This window comes from Leucoraja erinacea, chromosome 25, assembly GCF_028641065.1.
Source record: "Leucoraja erinacea ecotype New England chromosome 25, Leri_hhj_1, whole genome shotgun sequence".
In the NCBI taxonomy this organism is placed as follows: Eukaryota; Metazoa; Chordata; class Chondrichthyes; order Rajiformes; family Rajidae; genus Leucoraja; species Leucoraja erinaceus.
The window spans coordinates 30,495,833-30,512,569 of NC_073401.1; the positions used below are offsets into that span (position 1 = coordinate 30,495,833).

Sequence of the window (16,737 nt, forward strand, 5' to 3'; positions counted from 1 at the left end):
TCACTGTCCACTGCCCAGCGCTGAGGTTCTGCAGAGCTCCTGCCGCCGCCTCCAACGTGTTGTAATTTCGACTTTCCGTGAGCAAGGACAGGTAGAGACGCACCACCTCGGGTTGGTACAACAGCTCGTAGCCTGAGGAGAGATGCATCACATTGAATCCATCTGCAAACAACTGAATTCACCATCAGCATCTCTGAAAAAGGAACAACATTGTAACAGCTAAAAATATAACGCAAATATAATTGGTGAGGGAGAGGCATTAAAAATGCTCCAAGAGTAATGCACGACACCATTGTTAAATGAAACAATGTTTAGGTCTATTATTGTCATGTGTACCGAGGTACAGTGAAAAGCTTTGCTCCGTATGTTACCCAAACAGATGAGATAATACCATACATAAATACGATCAAGTCAAACTCATACAACAGGTAGATCAAAGGGGAAGATACAGATTGCAGAGTTCTCAGCATTGTAGCGCATCAGTTCCAGAGGTAAAGTCCAATGTCCGCAATGGGGGTAGAGGTGAATTGGACAGTGCCCCAGCTTATGGAAGGACCATTCAGTAGCCTGATTACAGAGGGGAAGAAGCTGTCCATGTTTGGTGGTATGCCAAACGGGAGCGGGGGGGGGGGGGGAGGGGGGGGGGGGGGGGGGGGGGGGGGGGGGGGGGGGGGGGGGGGGGGGGGGGGGGGGGGGGGGGGGGGGGGGGGGGGGGGAAAAAATAACAGGGCAGATAAATGGAAGTGGGGCATAATCAATAATTAATCAGACTCATTCCTACAAGGTGATTCAGATAGTTCCTGGGAAAATACATGAGCTGAAGCCACAATGATACTTGCTCAAAATAAAACCACATCAACAAAGGGACATAATAAATAATCGAGGAATATTCTCTGAAGAGGAGACGCGATAGAAGCATGTAAAATGATGAGATGCATAGATTGGTTTGACCGTCAGAACCTTCTTCCCCAGATACAGCCTTGAAAAGGCCATTAGAAAAGCCAAGGGTCACTTTCGGCATAAACTGGAGTATGAGATGGGTGCTCTCTCGTCCCCGGCCTATTGACATCCCCGATCCCGACCAAAGATCACAGAGCGGATCTTTGACCCCGACAGTGAAGCCCAGACACAGAAGATGCGTGTCCGTGCCGGTGGCTTTGCGCAGGATGTGGTACAGCCACAGTTCGGCGCTCGGCCATGCACGGCGCTGCTCGATGGCTCCGCTATTGTGGTCGCCAGCGCAGGCTTCCTTGCGTCTCCGCGCCTGGCGCGGCCTCGGGAGGTACCGGAGGTGATGGAAGTCGGCGGGCCGGCTAATTATGTGAAAAAAACCCGCCTGCGGGCCGGATGATTTTGGTTTATGGGCCGCATTCAGCCCGGGGGGCGTAGGTTGCCGACCCCTGATTTATTGTACCACTGATCATTACATATTTATCTGTGTTATTATGATTACAAGCCTGTTAAGTTGCAGCAAGTACGAATGGCTCTGTTGCTGTACTTATGACAAATTAAATATTAAAATTAATCTTGACTTGAATAAATATTGACAAGGATGGTTAATGGCCGCAGACATAGCAATGGCACCAGAGGACTGTTTAATCTGCATCAGAGATCAGGCACCTCAATGAAACAAAGCACCCACTACAATCAGGAACTTGTTCAATATTGCACAGAAATGTCAACACTGATTAGTGACACAAAAGTTAGAGGGAATTTAAAGTTAGAATCAATTTAGCGACTACTCCGGGTGAGAGGGCAATACTGGGTGAGCTGCTGCCTCCCAGCACCAGAAACCCTGGTTCAACCCGGACCTCAGCTGCTGTCTGTGTTGCCCGTGACTGCGCGTATTTCCTCTGGATGCTCCAGTTTCTCCCCGTACCCTAGAGAAATGTTGGCTGGTAGTTTAACTGTCCTCTGTAAATTTCCCCTAGTGTGTAGGAGCGGATGTGAAAGTGTGCATAACACAGAATCCTATCACGGGATGACAATAGACAACTTCAGAAACTGCCTGCAGGGTCCCGACCCAAAACATCGGGACCATGTTCTCCAGGTATTTTACTGACCCGCTGAGTTACTCCAGCACCCTTCCTTTTTTTTTAAACATAGAACTAGTGTGAACAGGTAATCGATGGTCAGATTGGACTGGTGGCCAGAAGGGCCTGGTTACATGCTGCATCTCAAAACTAAACCAATTATTTTTGCATGAACTGCACACCCAGAGTAAGGATTGCTCGTCCTGCAGGTTTGCTCGCATGTTTCAAGGAAGAGCCAAAATAAAGAATTTTCATGTTTCAAAATTCCTTTGTAAATCAACTGAATCTGCTTTTAGACTCCATGTCCAATCATGGTCTTGCCATCTCTTCTCACAAGTAAATGAACAAAAGTTACAGAATAATGAAAGGCCTGGATAGAGTGGATGTGGAGAGGATGTTTCCACTGGTGGGAGAGTCTAGGACCAGAGGGCGCAGCCTCATAATTAAAGGATGTTTTTTTAGGAAGGAGATGAGGAGGAACTTCTTCAGTGGTGAATCGGTGGAACTCATTGCCACAGAGGGCTGTGGAGGCCAAGTCAGTAGATATTTTTACGGCAGGGATAGGCATATTTGTGATTAGAACGATGTAAGCGCCCTGCATGTGACTTGTCAACTGACAATAATGTATTCATTCCTTCATCCATTCAAGGGTTATGGGGAGAAGGCAGGAAAAAGCTTATGAGGCAGAGGTCAGCCATGATTGAATGGCGGAGTGGATTTTATGGGCCGAATAGCCTAATTCTACTCCTAAACTTGGGAACTTGTGAAAAGCTTCTCATTATCTACCCTATCTGTGTCTCCCAATTTTGTACACCTTTGTTAGTCCACCCCTTAGCTTTCCCTGTTCCAACACGTGAACAGACAGTGCCCATCCAGTCTATGCAATAAATACATGTCTCGTTAGTAACACCAAGGCTTGATGGCCTGCGGTCATCCTTTACACTCAACTGGTCTATGATAAAACTGGACAGCATGAACAAGCTAGCGTTTCATGCATTCCCTCAGGCAGTTTTATTCCTTTGATTAGGTTCAGCTTATACAGTAATGAATATTACAACATCCATGTCACAATCTGCACTCTTTGCCAGAAATTCCCCGGAGCCAGGTACATGGCAGAGGAAGAATTATTAATAGAGGATCTGACTTTAATCTCACACAAATCTTCAGATGATGGATACGGCTCTGGAGACCCCTGGGCTGTTGATTTTGTGCGAACCTCTCACAAGTAAACCAAAACATACCGAAAATGGCTGAGTGGATATGCATCAATATGCCATAATCAGGGTTAAAGCTGACACCAAGTTGGAAAGAAGAGGGTTGTTAAAAGATAGCTGGCAGGATAGGTACGAGGCATATAATGGCCGGCAAAAGTCACTGCTAACAAGTTGTGGTTAATAGTTGGCTTTCATTGTGGAGGACGGCAGGCTGATTAGGCATCTATGCACATCCACCGACTGTGGTGGAAACAGAATTACGTTTTTATTGGAAAGGGATGGATAAACAATTAAAGAAATGAAGATCCAAGGCAGACACAGACAGGGGAAAAGGAGAGGGACAAACTTTGTAGAGCAGGCAAAATGTATCTGGAAGAACAGCAGATGCTGGTATAAATCGAAGGTAGACACAAAATGCTGGAGTAACTCAGCGGGTGAGGCAGCATCTCTGAAGAGAAAGAATGGGCGACGTTTCGGGTGGAGACCCTTCTTCAGACTGATGACAAAAAATGCTGGAGAAACTTAACGGGTGAGGTAACATCAATGGAGCGAAGGAATAGGCGACGTTTCGGGTCGAGACCCGGAAGGGTCTCGACCCAAAACGTCACCTATTCCTTCAGGGTCTCGACCCGAAACGTCGCCCATTCCTTCTCTCCAGAGATGCTGCCTCACCTGCTGAGTTACTCCAGCATTTTGTGTCTACCTTTGTCGAGCAGACACAGATACAATGGCTGACTGTTCCAAAGACTGCCACCAACAGCACTGAACGTGATGTCAAGTCAAGTCAAGTTTATTTGTCACATACACATACGAGATGTGCAGTGAAATGAAAGTGGCAATGTCAACTCCTTGTATGAAAATGAACGACAAGATGGAATCTTCAGAGGCATTTTGAACAAGCTCACTCCACAGAAGTCTGAGAAGCTCTGCCTCGAGCTCCTCTATGTGGGTGTTGACTCAACATGATCCCAAATGGGATCTAAACGTCATATTTCAACATTGAGCACAAATCACATCATAGTGCCCAACCGTAAACACAAGTGTGAAATACAGACGCCTGTTGAATACGAGTACAAAGAGCTCTTCTCGAGTCCAATGGAGCAGAAAATGTTAATTACGTTTTTTTTTTATAGGCGTTAATGATATAGTTGGGTGGCACCCAAGTGGTACACATTTCTAAGGAGAAGTGCATTCTCCCAGGAGCTTTTAACACGGACTTAGGGAAAGGGAGCAGCTGGAAAAATCATTAACAATAATCTTTGCTCAACATTTGCCAAACGCTTTTCAACAAGGACTCAAATTTCTACTTGTTATGAAGCCAAAATGAAATGTGCTTTTAATAGGATGTGAAGGATTGCTTACCCTCATGTATAAAGTTTAGACTGACGATTCTTTTGAACGATTTAAAAATCTTTATATTTCAGCCATGATCACAATGAATGGCGGTGCACCTATTTTCGATGTCTCTATGTTTCTTTGATAAGGAATTCAGTTTACTGAACAATTTAGGTCCTATTACAAGCCAGCATTAATACCCCTGGATTACTGCTGTTGGAGATGTTTTCTTTCACAGTTCATTCATGAACACACAATGGACAAAGTGAATTCAATCAGTTCTTTTCTGTTGAGATTTTTGTTGACTTCCTTGAATTCAAATGCAAATATGCATGTATACAGAATTTGAGGGGCAACCTTAACACTAGCCTTATGAACTCAATTGTACCTCCGCACCAACATTTCAATGTTACTAAAGAAAATCAGCTCCATGTTCAAAAGGGTATTTATTCCCAACTAGAGAAACAAAGACCTGCAGAAGGTACACAAAATGCTGGAGAAACTCAGCGGATGCAGCAGCATCTATGGAGCGAAGGAAATAGGCAACGTTTCGGGGCGAAACGTTGCCTATTTCCTTCGCTCCATAGATGCTGCTGCACCCGCTGAGTTTCTCCAGCATTTTTGTGTACCTTCGATTTTCCAACATCTGCAGTTCCTTCTTCAACACAAAGATCTGCAGATGCTGGTTTACAACAAAAGGCACAATGCTGGAGTAACTCAGTGGGTTTGGCAGCATCTCTGGAAAACATGGATAGGTGACCTTTCAGGGCAGGATCCTTCGTAAAACCCACGGAACCCGACCCAAAACGTGTTTTGAGATCCATGTTCTCCAGAGATGCTGCCCGATCTGCTGAGTTACTCCAGCACCCTGTGTCTGTATTCATAACAATGCTGCTTTAAGTCTGAAGGAGGAACCCGACCCGAAATGTCGCGTATCCATGTATTCCTGAGATGCTGCCCGACACACTGAGTTATTCCAACACCATCTACTTTTGTAAACTAGCATCTGCAGCTCCTTGTTTCTAAGCTTAATTATTTATTTTACAACAGATGAAGCTTATTTCTCGTAGCATAAAGCACATGTATTGCAGGATTTTGTTGAAAAGGCAGTATCTGATGTCACGTTCAAACAACAAAGACAACATCACAAATCACTTTCTGCAGCCTTTACACGTCCACCACAAGGGAACAAAATTAAAACCCAACCCAATTTCATAAGCTAAGACCATTTCCCCAATAGGCTATCACCTCGAATAGTAAAAGCAAACATGGAAAATATCGAACGACATCAGAAAAGAAAAGATTGTTTTAAAAAGACATCTTACATTCTGGGTAGATAAAAATGCTGGAAAAACTCAGCGGGTGGGGCAGCATCAATGGAGCGAAGGGAAAAGGTGACATTTCGGGTTGAGATCTTCCTTTGCTCCATAGATGCTGCCTCACCCGCTGAGTTTCTCCAGCATTTTTATCTACCTTCGATTTTTCCAGCATCTGCAGTTCCTTCTAAAACATTTTGTCTACTCCACTGCAAAATCTCCTCAAGCTGTGCCTACTTTGAAGAAGTTCTACCATTCTGGTGGTTAACAATTCAGCCATTGAGTTGAACTGAACCATAACCCTTCACTTGGAAAAACAAAATGCTAAATTATTTAACCACAAAGGTCCAATCTGCAGATAATAAGGATGGAACTGCTGGAGTTCTTTTCTCCCTTCATGGTAAATTCAGGTAATGCCATGAGAGGAAACTTTCACCTTTGTATGACTGCAGACCTATTAAAACATTTTTTTACATGGAACAGTTCAATTATTTTTTTTTAATCTTTTACATCTATTGGAGATGGCAAACCCTTCAACATAATCCTCAGATGCCAAGTTTGCACAAAAAAGGCTTTCAATGTAATTAAACAAAAAAAAAGTTGTTACAAATAAGGAGTCATTACATTGAGTTTACATCACCACTATTGGTGGCTGCTTTTGGGAATGTGAGATTTTAAATCCTAAAATTGTCAATTAATTCTTGCTGTGATTTGTTTTCTGTTAATAAGCCTTAGCTTATATTCTCAGCTTTAAAGGTGTCAAGGAACAATTTCCCAGTTGAAGCTGTACACGTTTACATCTCCTTGCTTTCATTTTGTGGCTGTCAAGTAACCCAAAAAATGTCTCGGATATATTTAAATGATGCTTTAGAAATGACGGTGCTGTCGTATTAATGCAGAAATGTAGACAGTGCATGCTTCAAGACAAGGTCTTCACTTTGTAACAAATCTGAATTAAGATAAACCAGCAGAAACCAAATGAAGGAAGGAATTTATTTTCCATCTTTCAGAGCAGCCACTGATCAAGTGCAGCCATAAGTCTTTCCACCTCCGTCTTTTCATTGCCTGTACACATACAGTACTTAAAATCTGCATATGTATGAATCTACATAAAAGTCCCATACGCATCAATTAAGCTCAATAGTCAAACAACTCCTCTCTTTGACGAGAACTCTGTGACACCCTCTCTCGCTGCACCCCCTCTGTGATTACCTGAAACGTCACCTATTCCCTTTCTCTAGAGATGCTGCCTGACCCGCTGAGTTACTCCAGCTTTGTGTGTGCCTATCTTCAGTGTCCTAGAGCACTGGTACCCCAACAATCTCATTCATCGGGCCTGGAGTACTGCACATCTCAACTTCAACAAAAGCAGAAAAATAGTTACCCTAATTTAAAAAATGCACACCAAAAATAATGCAGCACTGAGCTAAATGCTCCTCACTCTTAATCAGCGATCCCACAGAGAAACATGGAACATACACATGATTCGCAAGATTAAGAAAGTGGTCTTGTATCTAGTGTATGTGTGAATGGTCGGTGTGGTCTCGGTGGGCCGAAGGGCCGTTTCCATGCCGTGTCTCTAAATCTTAAACTAAACTCTAGTTGTTGCTGCCGCAATGATTGGACAATTGACCTTTCCATACTGAAGGCAATTACAACCAAGAAAGCCCTTTATGTCTGCTTAGAGTCAGAGTCATACAACGTGCAAATCTGCCCACGCCAACCAACATGCCTCATCGACACTAGTCCCACCTGCCTGCGTTTGGCCTATATTCCTCTAAACCCATCATATCCATGTATATGTCCAAATGATTTTTAAACGTTGTGAAATCACCTGTCTCAACTACCTCCTCTGACAGCTCGTTCCATACACCCAGCACCCTCTGTGTGAAACTGTTGCTGCTCAGATTCCTTTAAATCTTTCCCCCGTTACCTGAAACCTGGTTCTTGATTCCCCTACTCTGGGTAAAAGTAGGGTACGGTAAAAGTTGTTGATAGGTCAATCCATGCAAGTCTTGGAGAAAGATCAGACAACACGGCTGATTTATCTTTATCTAGACAACTCGGTGAAAACTGCCAGCATAATCCTCCCCAATGAAACATTATGTGATAATTTTAGAAGATAATTTTACATTGCTGCAGATTTATTTTTAAATCTTGAACTGCAAGAACAAGCAGTTAAGCTCATTTCATTGCATGTAATTTGAGACAATATTTTTATGGGAATACAAACTTTAGAGAATTAAATATTTATCATGCGCTTACAAAACTCAGATCCTTGAAATGACCATGAAATACCCAGTGAAATGACAATTAAGTGCCAGATTCCATTGACTGGAACCACACAAACATTAACCAGAAATTAAGCTTTGAAACTTGCTATTGATTTCCAACTTCCAAAAATTAGACAGTAATTGGATTCATTGGAAACAGATTTAGTGGAGAGAGCGGCTGGAAAAGTAAATAATTGCCAATGCTGTTGAAGAGGCGGAAGCAAATAATTGGACGAGAGGAATAAATTCAAATCATGGCTAAATCAAGTTCTGAGAAATAAACTTGAATTAAGACAAGAAAAAAAAGTTTTTGTATCTGGGTGAAGTATCAACAAAAACCATGAAGGAGTCAGCCACAAGGCTGGAGAGATGTGGCCATCACTTTCATGATGGAAGAAAGGGGCGTAAGAGTAGCCATACGGTGCATACTCCACCTACCTCATTACCACTTCTGTATCGCCTGCAAAACACAAAGTGCTGGAGGAACTCAGCGGGTCAGGCAGCATCTGTGGAGGGAATGGATGGATGGCACTTTGGGCCTGGACCCTTCCCGTGCCTTGAAATGTCACACCCATTCCCTCCACAGACACTGCCTGACCCGCTGAGATCCTCCAGCACTTTGTTTTTGATGAAGATTAAAGCATCTGCAGTTCCTTGCATCTCCCTCTCCCCGATTCACTTCATTCCCAGAAATCTATTAACCTCCATTTCAAAAGAATGCGACAATGGAACTTCCACTACGCGTTGGGTGGAGAATTGCAAAGGAAGCTCAGTCCTAAACAGCTGACCGCTTATTCTCAAAAAGTGCCCTGGATCCTAGAATCCCAAGCCATGGGAAATATCCACACGCATCTCAAAGTTCAAGCCTTCAGCACATTTTGAGAGGTTCAATGTGATTTGCTTTCAAGTTAAACTGAGACGAGATATTGGACAAGCGTCACTGGAGATAAACCTGCCCAGCTTTCATTTCTAATGGGAGGAGATTTACAAGATTCACTGTGGACTGTAGAATTAGAACCACGTCTAAACGGTCAAGAATAATGCGTCAATTTACTCAATCTCTCCCTAAATGGCAAACCCAGCATCCCTGAAACCAGTATAATGGAACCTAAATGAAGGAGTGGCATGGCAAAAGACGAAGATGTGCTCATCATTTGGGTAGAATTTAAAAATGAGCGAGAGAATACCCGACTGGTCCGGTGAGCTACAGATAAGTTAAAGTGCAATTCAAGAAACCGTTTCCGGTCCAAGTGCTTTCCAATGTATTAATCAGTACAACGGGACTATTAAGTGCATAGGTTTACAGTAAATAGAAAAACAAAGCAGTAGAAACAAGGAACTGCAGATGCTGATTTACAAAACAGGCACAAAATACTGGAGGAACTCAGCAGGTCAGGCAGCATCTCTGGAGAAAAGGATGGGCGACTCTTTGAGCCGAGACCCTTCTTCAGACTCATCTTTCAGGTCGGAACCCTGCTTGGATGCTGGTGTGGCGCCACCCGGTGGTTAGGCCACTTACTGTGTGAACCCTCGCCAGTCGCGGGTAGGGTCACGAGACTGGGTAATGGCGGGAAGGGGTTGTCACGAGCTTTAGGGGCGTGCCCTAGTATAAGTATTGAGCCCCAGGTCAACCTTCCCCCATTCGTGTGTGTGTTGTTGTCTATACTTCAACAATAAAGATCTCTTTGATTCACTGTGCATGGCTTGCTTATTCACCCGCCATGCTGGGTTATAAAAAAAGACTGCTGGAGGAACTCAGCAGGTCAGGCAGCATTTCTGGAGAATATGGACAGGCGATGTTTCGGGGTTTTTTTTTAATTGCTTCTAATTACAAAACACTCAGTGGCTTTCAGATGAATGCAAAATGCATTCCCTATTTAACTGTACGCATTGGAACTAATTATTAGGCTGAGAAATGCTGCATCCTCGGGTTGCTACACTGACTGGAATGCCAAATTTGAAACTGTAACCCAAGGCAAGGTCAAAATGGAGCAGATTAAAGTGTTGAACCAAGAAATATGTAGCTAATTAAATAGCATCGAAGAAAAGTAAATTATATAGAGAATGAGAATTTGTTGCAAGACCAGAATGACTTTGCGATTATATTTTAGCCAGGGACTTTCAAAGAAATAAAAGTCCAAACGTACAAGGGGTGGTGGTGGAGGCAGATACGATAGTGGCATTTCAAGAGACTTCTGGATAGGCACACAAAAATGCTGGAGAAACTCAGCGGGTGCAGCAGCATCTATGGAGCGAAGGAAATAGGCAACGTTTCGGCCCGAAACGTTGCCTATTTCTTTCGCTCCATAGATGCTGCTGCACCCGCTTAGTTTCTCCAGCATTTTTGTGTACCTTCGATTTGCCAGCATCTGCAGTTCCTTCTTAAACACTTCTGGATAGGCACCTGGATATGCAGAGAATGGAGGGATATGGATCGTGTGCAGGCTGTGAACACTGGTCTTGACATCATGTTCGGCACAGACATTGTGGGTCACCCAGTTCCTCTGCTCTATGTTCCATGCAAAACCAAAACCAGAGTTGGCAAAGCAGTTGAAATTACTGAAGTGAAATGAAAAGTAACAGAACACACACAAACAAACAATTCAAATGTATAGAAGTAAAAATACAGAACATAGACTAAGAAGAACTGAGAGAATATAAAAGTAACAACTCATGATATCAGGACCAAAAATTAAATGATTTAAAGCCATAGAAAGTATGGAAGTGAAATAAATAAAGTACCATGCAAACATTTCTCAAGCCAGTCAGTTAGACTTGTTTTACGAGCTCATAAAACGTGGTGACATACCCCAGGGAGCATATGATGATAAAGGGCAAGTCTAATATTCATACATCAAGGTTAAAGACTTCCCCACAGCAAAGTTCAACAGCACGGCAAAACACACCAACACTGTTCACCCACACAGCACAGGCATCATTAGTTCAGAAAAGCCATGCCTCACAGATTTATTGGAATTCTTTTGACAAAATAAGAGGCCAAAGGGATTAACTTGGATTCTGGGAACACGTGTACAGAACTTCTGCACAAAGCTGGAAAAGATAAACAGGCTGAACCAAGCAGAACATTTTGCGTTGGATCAAACAAAATGGTGCCCAGCAGCTGACGGGTACACAGCAGTGCAGCATCTTATTCAGTAGTTTGTACCAGCAAGAGGCTGGAGATTTCATGCAACTGGTCAGAAACACTCTCCCAAATCCAAGACAGGGAAAACAGAAACAAGAATAGGCCACTGATCCCTTATGGCTGCCCCTTTCATACCATCTCGGCTGATCTCCCCATGCTGCCTAACATTGCAGTTTGCAACTTTGACTCCATTTTTCACCTCCATCATACATGGTGGAAGTCATATGTTCATTATTACATGTGGAGCTGCGTTATTTGCCCACATTTCCCTTTTGCTACACAGCAGCCCGTTTAGAAACATGGAAAAATCCCACAATGTCCATGTAGAACATGACTCCAAGTCAAACTAACCTCTGCCTGCACCCGATCCAATTCCCTCCATTCCTTGCATATCCATGTGCCTATCTGAAAGTCCCTTAAACGCATGCCACTGTCGTACCTGCCTGCATCCACCACCTGGCAGTGTGCTGCAGGCACCCATCATCACCTTGTGCACAAAACAAACTTGCCCTGCACATCTCCTTCAAACCTACTTGACCAGATTCTTCAGTTTAGTTTTAAATGCCCCAATAAAGCAGGCTTTCATGTGCTTGCTTCATTCATACTTCTCATGAAAGTTACTTACTGCTGATCAACCGATACCGAATGACTATGTTTACAGGTCGGCTGTGCTGCTGCAAGAATTTCATTGTTTCATTTCAGGATATTTGACCGTAAACACTCGACCCTTGACTTGGATGATACTGATGCATTTATTGCACTGTATTTAAAACTAGTGAACAGAGGCGATGGGATTGCATTTGTGAAAATAAGAAAGGCAACTCTTTCGAAGTCCGTTGAGATAATAAGGTCATAAGTAATAGGAGTAGAATTAGGCCATTCGGCCCATCAGGTCTACTCTGGCATCAATCGTGGCTGATCTATCTCTCCCTCCAAACTCCGTTCTCCTGCCTTCTCCCCATAACCCCTGACACCAGAACCAATCAAGAATCTATCTCTGCCTTCAGGGCGGAGGCTTGTGGCTCCCTCTAGAACTTGAAATAATTTGAAATTAATTTTTAATGTCGTTTCTGAATCCATGGGAAACTTTAACTTGAATGTAATAAAGTTGATTAAATGGAATGTTACTTGCTACAAACAGTAATGTTACTTGCTACAAACAGGCTTATTCATTGCACCCAATGCAGAGTAGTTTTGTTTTATTCAACTCCCATAACACAATAATACTTTGAACTAAATCGTCGTAAACTATTTTATGATCCTGAATCTATTGGAAATGTTTAATTGATTGTAAAACCTTGTCTTGAAAAGTTGGTCCAAAGTTCATGAAACATTAATGCCACTTGCTGCAGACTGGCTACTTTATTGTTTCCAATGAAGGGTTATATTCAACTGCTTTTTATTAACTAAAAAGTACTTCATAATAATTTGTTGATTCGCCCCAGTCCTCACCATCCAATTTGGCAGTTGTACACATTAATGCGCTTGGCCTTGCTGAATAATTGAACACGATGTTCTCCTCAATTTGTAAATGTGGGAATCAATTATTGGCATCAGACGATGGCAATAATTAAACCCGACTAGCTTCCTTCCATACTTCTAATAAAATATAAATTCCAGCCATCACAGAACACCACCAGGGTGGACAAAGGGCCAAATATTTGAAACAAAATTGAACTGGATCTAATATCTGGTAATAGACATAAAAAGCTGGCGTAGTAGGAAAGAACTGCAAATGCCAGTTTAAATGGAAGGTAGACACAATATGCTGGAGTAACTCAGCGGGTCAGACGGCATCTCTAGAGAAAAGGAATAGGTGGCGTTTCGGGGCGAGACCCTTTTACAGAGAGCTTTTCTCCAGAGTTGCTGTCTGTCCCGCTGAGTCACTCCAGCTTTTTGTGTCTATCTTCGATTTAAACCAGCATCTGCAGTTCCTTCCTACACTCATATCTGTTAATACCTGTGAAATGTTGTGGTGCGTGCATTTTATTTCGGTGAGACTAATGGGTCATGTAGTCCTTCTGAACACCATTTTATTTGAGCAAGTTATGACAAATGCAACAAAGAGACATTCAGTTAAGGCCTGACAGACTTCCGTCTAGACAGTGGAACATTAATGCCCCAATAACCAAGGTAACAAATCTGTGCACCTCTCGGGGAGGGAGGCTTCAGCTAGCGATCAAGTAATGAGATAGGAATGCAAACTGTGTAACATTCCTTTCCTGTATGAGAGATAACAGATCATTTTAAGAAAGTGCGGATAGCTATCATAACCAAGTTGTCTAAATTGTGCTTCAAATGTTAAATTCCTTTCTTAGACTGCTGCCACTAGCTCTAACCAAACGGAGAATTGGCACAAACAAAGAAACTTTCCCAGCTAATAAAAACTGCAAAGCACATTCCCATGGGCCTCAAAGTTTATGCTGGAATATCTGCATTCAAATTCACAACACATTTCCCCAAAATGTTTCTTGAAGCATGGGCCAACAAATAACAATGTTAAAGGCTTCTTCTAAATTCGCAGGACGGAAGAAGTGAACAAGGACAAAACGTTTCCACCTCTTTCAAGTTCTATTACCTACAACTAATTGCTTCCAACTTTATTTGGAAGTAACTTTGCAATATCTATCTTACTTCAAAAAAACCACAAGCGGACAGCACGAGAGCCAGAGGCCCGGGTTCGATCCTGAGTAAGGGTGCTGAGTTAGCACGTTCTCTCTGTGACTACCAGTTTAATGTTGAAAGTAGTGCTGCATTAAAGTTACCGGAGTCATTATAAATGATCACAAATAGCTGCATCAGGTTTCAGTGCCAACTAAATCAAGACTCCATTCAGTCATTTTAGTTCCAATTTTCTAATTTCAGGCTCTATTGATTGATTTATGGGCCATCAAAAAAGGCAATTATGTGCATTAGAATTTTCTTCACCAGCATAATACTAAACTATGTACATGAGTTGCAGATTAAATTAGAATTATTGTTAATAGTGCACTTTTCTGACAAAATTGCAGACTTTTGGATTCTCATGACTTTACTCATTTATTTCCTCCAGAGATGCCAGGCTACAGTTCAACATGTGTACTGGTCTCCAGGAACTTGCGAGGTTTAACTGGGAGACATTAATTAAAATTATTACAACTGACGAGACTGGTGGTTCGATTTTTTCACAGCTCCCACAAAGCAAGAGAGAAAGAATAAGTGTGTGCAGAAACAAAGAACTGCAGATGCTGGCTGAACACAAAAGGGCACAAAGTGCTGGAGTAACTCCGCGGGTCAGGCAGCATCTCTGACCATCCCTGTTTTTGTATTTATGCTACCGAATGTCTGTGCCCTGCTACTTTAATGTCTGCATTTCAGAAGTCATTTTCAATTTTCTTCAGAAGATTTCTTGTTTCGGACCAAGACAGAACAAGAAGTAACAATATTACATTTAGTGCTGTGGTCTCCACCAAATCCATTTCCATGTGCATATGCCCATTGTGGTTAATGCTAAAACAATTTCAGAGAGACCAAAGTATTCCAATTCTATTATAACCACGGTAAACAACGGCAACTCATACTAAATCTACTAGCTTGAAGGAGAAATGCTAAAGATATGAACATACAATTGGCCATCACACCTCCTCAGACTAATTTTGTTAGACATATTTGTATTGTAGTCAGTGGCAGAATATAGTTCAGACACAGTTGTCAAAAATCATTCATGCATTAATCACATTGTTCACAAGTATTGAGGAGAAAAATTGACTGATAATCATAGTGCCATCCCTCATGCGAACGGCAAGCAATGTATTCCTGGACACTTGTATCTGTCAACATACCACAGGGGACTTGAGAAATGAAAACTCTCTGCATTATGTTCAACAAACAAAGCTCTGCATTAATTTGCTCATTTTAGTGGAAAGCTGTGAATTTGTCATTTCAGTTTACTTCCACCACTTCATTCTGGCTCGCACCCAAATCCACATTCCCAATTCCATTGTTGTACACTGCTCTTCAGCCCTTTGCAATTCTCTTTCAACATCATATGGAAGCAGAAATGATTGAGATGACATTACCAAATAGGAGAGAATTGATTACACAGAGAATATACATAGTAAGTAGGCACAAAATGCTGGCTGGACTAACTCAACGGGCCAGGCAGCATCTCAGGAGTATCTCAGTCTGAAGAAGGGCCTCAACCTGAAACATCACCCATTACTTTCCTCCAGAGATGCTTCCTGGCCTGCTTCCTGGCCTCCAGCATTTTGTGTTCATCCTCGGTGTAAACCAGCATCTGAAGATCCTTCCTATACATGGTAAGTAGGAAGTCCAAACTTAGTAACAAGTGGAGGCATTGTAGAGGGTGCATAATTGGTTTACCAGAATGCTGCCTGGATTAGAGAGTGTGAGCTATAAGGTGGACAGAATTGTTTTCTCCAGAACTCCAGATGTTGAGGGGAGACCTGATAGAAGTTTATAGAAACGTAGAAAAATAGGTGCAGGAGTTTGCCATCATGACTGATCATCTAAAATCAGTACCCCGTTCTTGCTTGTTCCCCATACCCATTGATTCCTTTTGTCCCAAGAGCTAAATCTAACTCAGTGAATTGGCCTCCACTGCCTTCTGTAGCAGAGAATTCCACAGATTCACAACTCTCTGGGTGGTTTCCCCTCATCTCAGTCCTAAATGATTTCCCCTTATTCTTAAACTACGACCCCTGGTTCTGGACTACCCCATCATCGGGAACATTTTTCCTACATCTAGCCCGTCCAATCCTTTAAGAATTTTATATGTTTCTATAAGATACCCTCTCATCCTTCTGAATTCCGGCAAGCCCAGTCAACCCATTCTTTCATCATATGTCAGTCCTGCCATCCTGGGAATTAACTTTGTGAACCTACTGTGCATACTGTGCACTTCGTCAATAGCAATGATGTCTTTTCTCAAATTAGGAGACCAAAATTGCACACAATACTGTAGGTGCAGTCTCACCAGGGCCCTGTACAACTGCAGTAGAACCTCCATGCTCCTCAACTCAAATCCTCTTGCAATTAAGGCCAACATGCCATTACCTTCTTCATTGCCTGCTGTACCTGCATGCTTACTTTCAGTGACTGATGTACAAGCATACCATGTCTGAAGAAGGGTCTCGACCTGAAACATCGCCCTTTCCTTCTCTCCAGAGATGCTGCCTCACCCGCTGAGTTACTTCAGCATTTTGTGTCTACCCACACCCAGGTCTCGTTGCACCTCCCCTTTTCCTAATCTGACACAATTCAGATAATAACCTGCTTTCCTGTTCTAGCCATCAAAGTGGATAACCTTACACTTATCCACATTATACTGTTTCTGCCCACTCACCCAACATATCCAAGTCACCCTACAGCCTCATAGCATCCTCATCACAGCTCACACTGCCACCCAGCTTAGTGTCATCC

At 42.7% G+C, this 16,737-nt stretch overlaps 1 protein-coding gene across 10 annotated transcripts in view; it reads right to left on the minus strand.

The window, feature by feature from the left end:
• arvcfb (ARVCF delta catenin family member b) overlaps positions 1-16,737 on the minus strand; it is a 213,969-nt gene that overhangs the window by 16,281 nt on the left and 180,951 nt on the right. For all 10 annotated transcript variants that reach the window (XM_055655433.1, XM_055655434.1, XM_055655442.1 and 7 more), the window contains one exon: positions 5-132. In XM_055655433.1, coding sequence (XP_055511408.1) covers positions 5-132 — 128 coding nt within the window. The remainder of the gene's footprint in view (positions 1-4; positions 133-16,737) is intronic.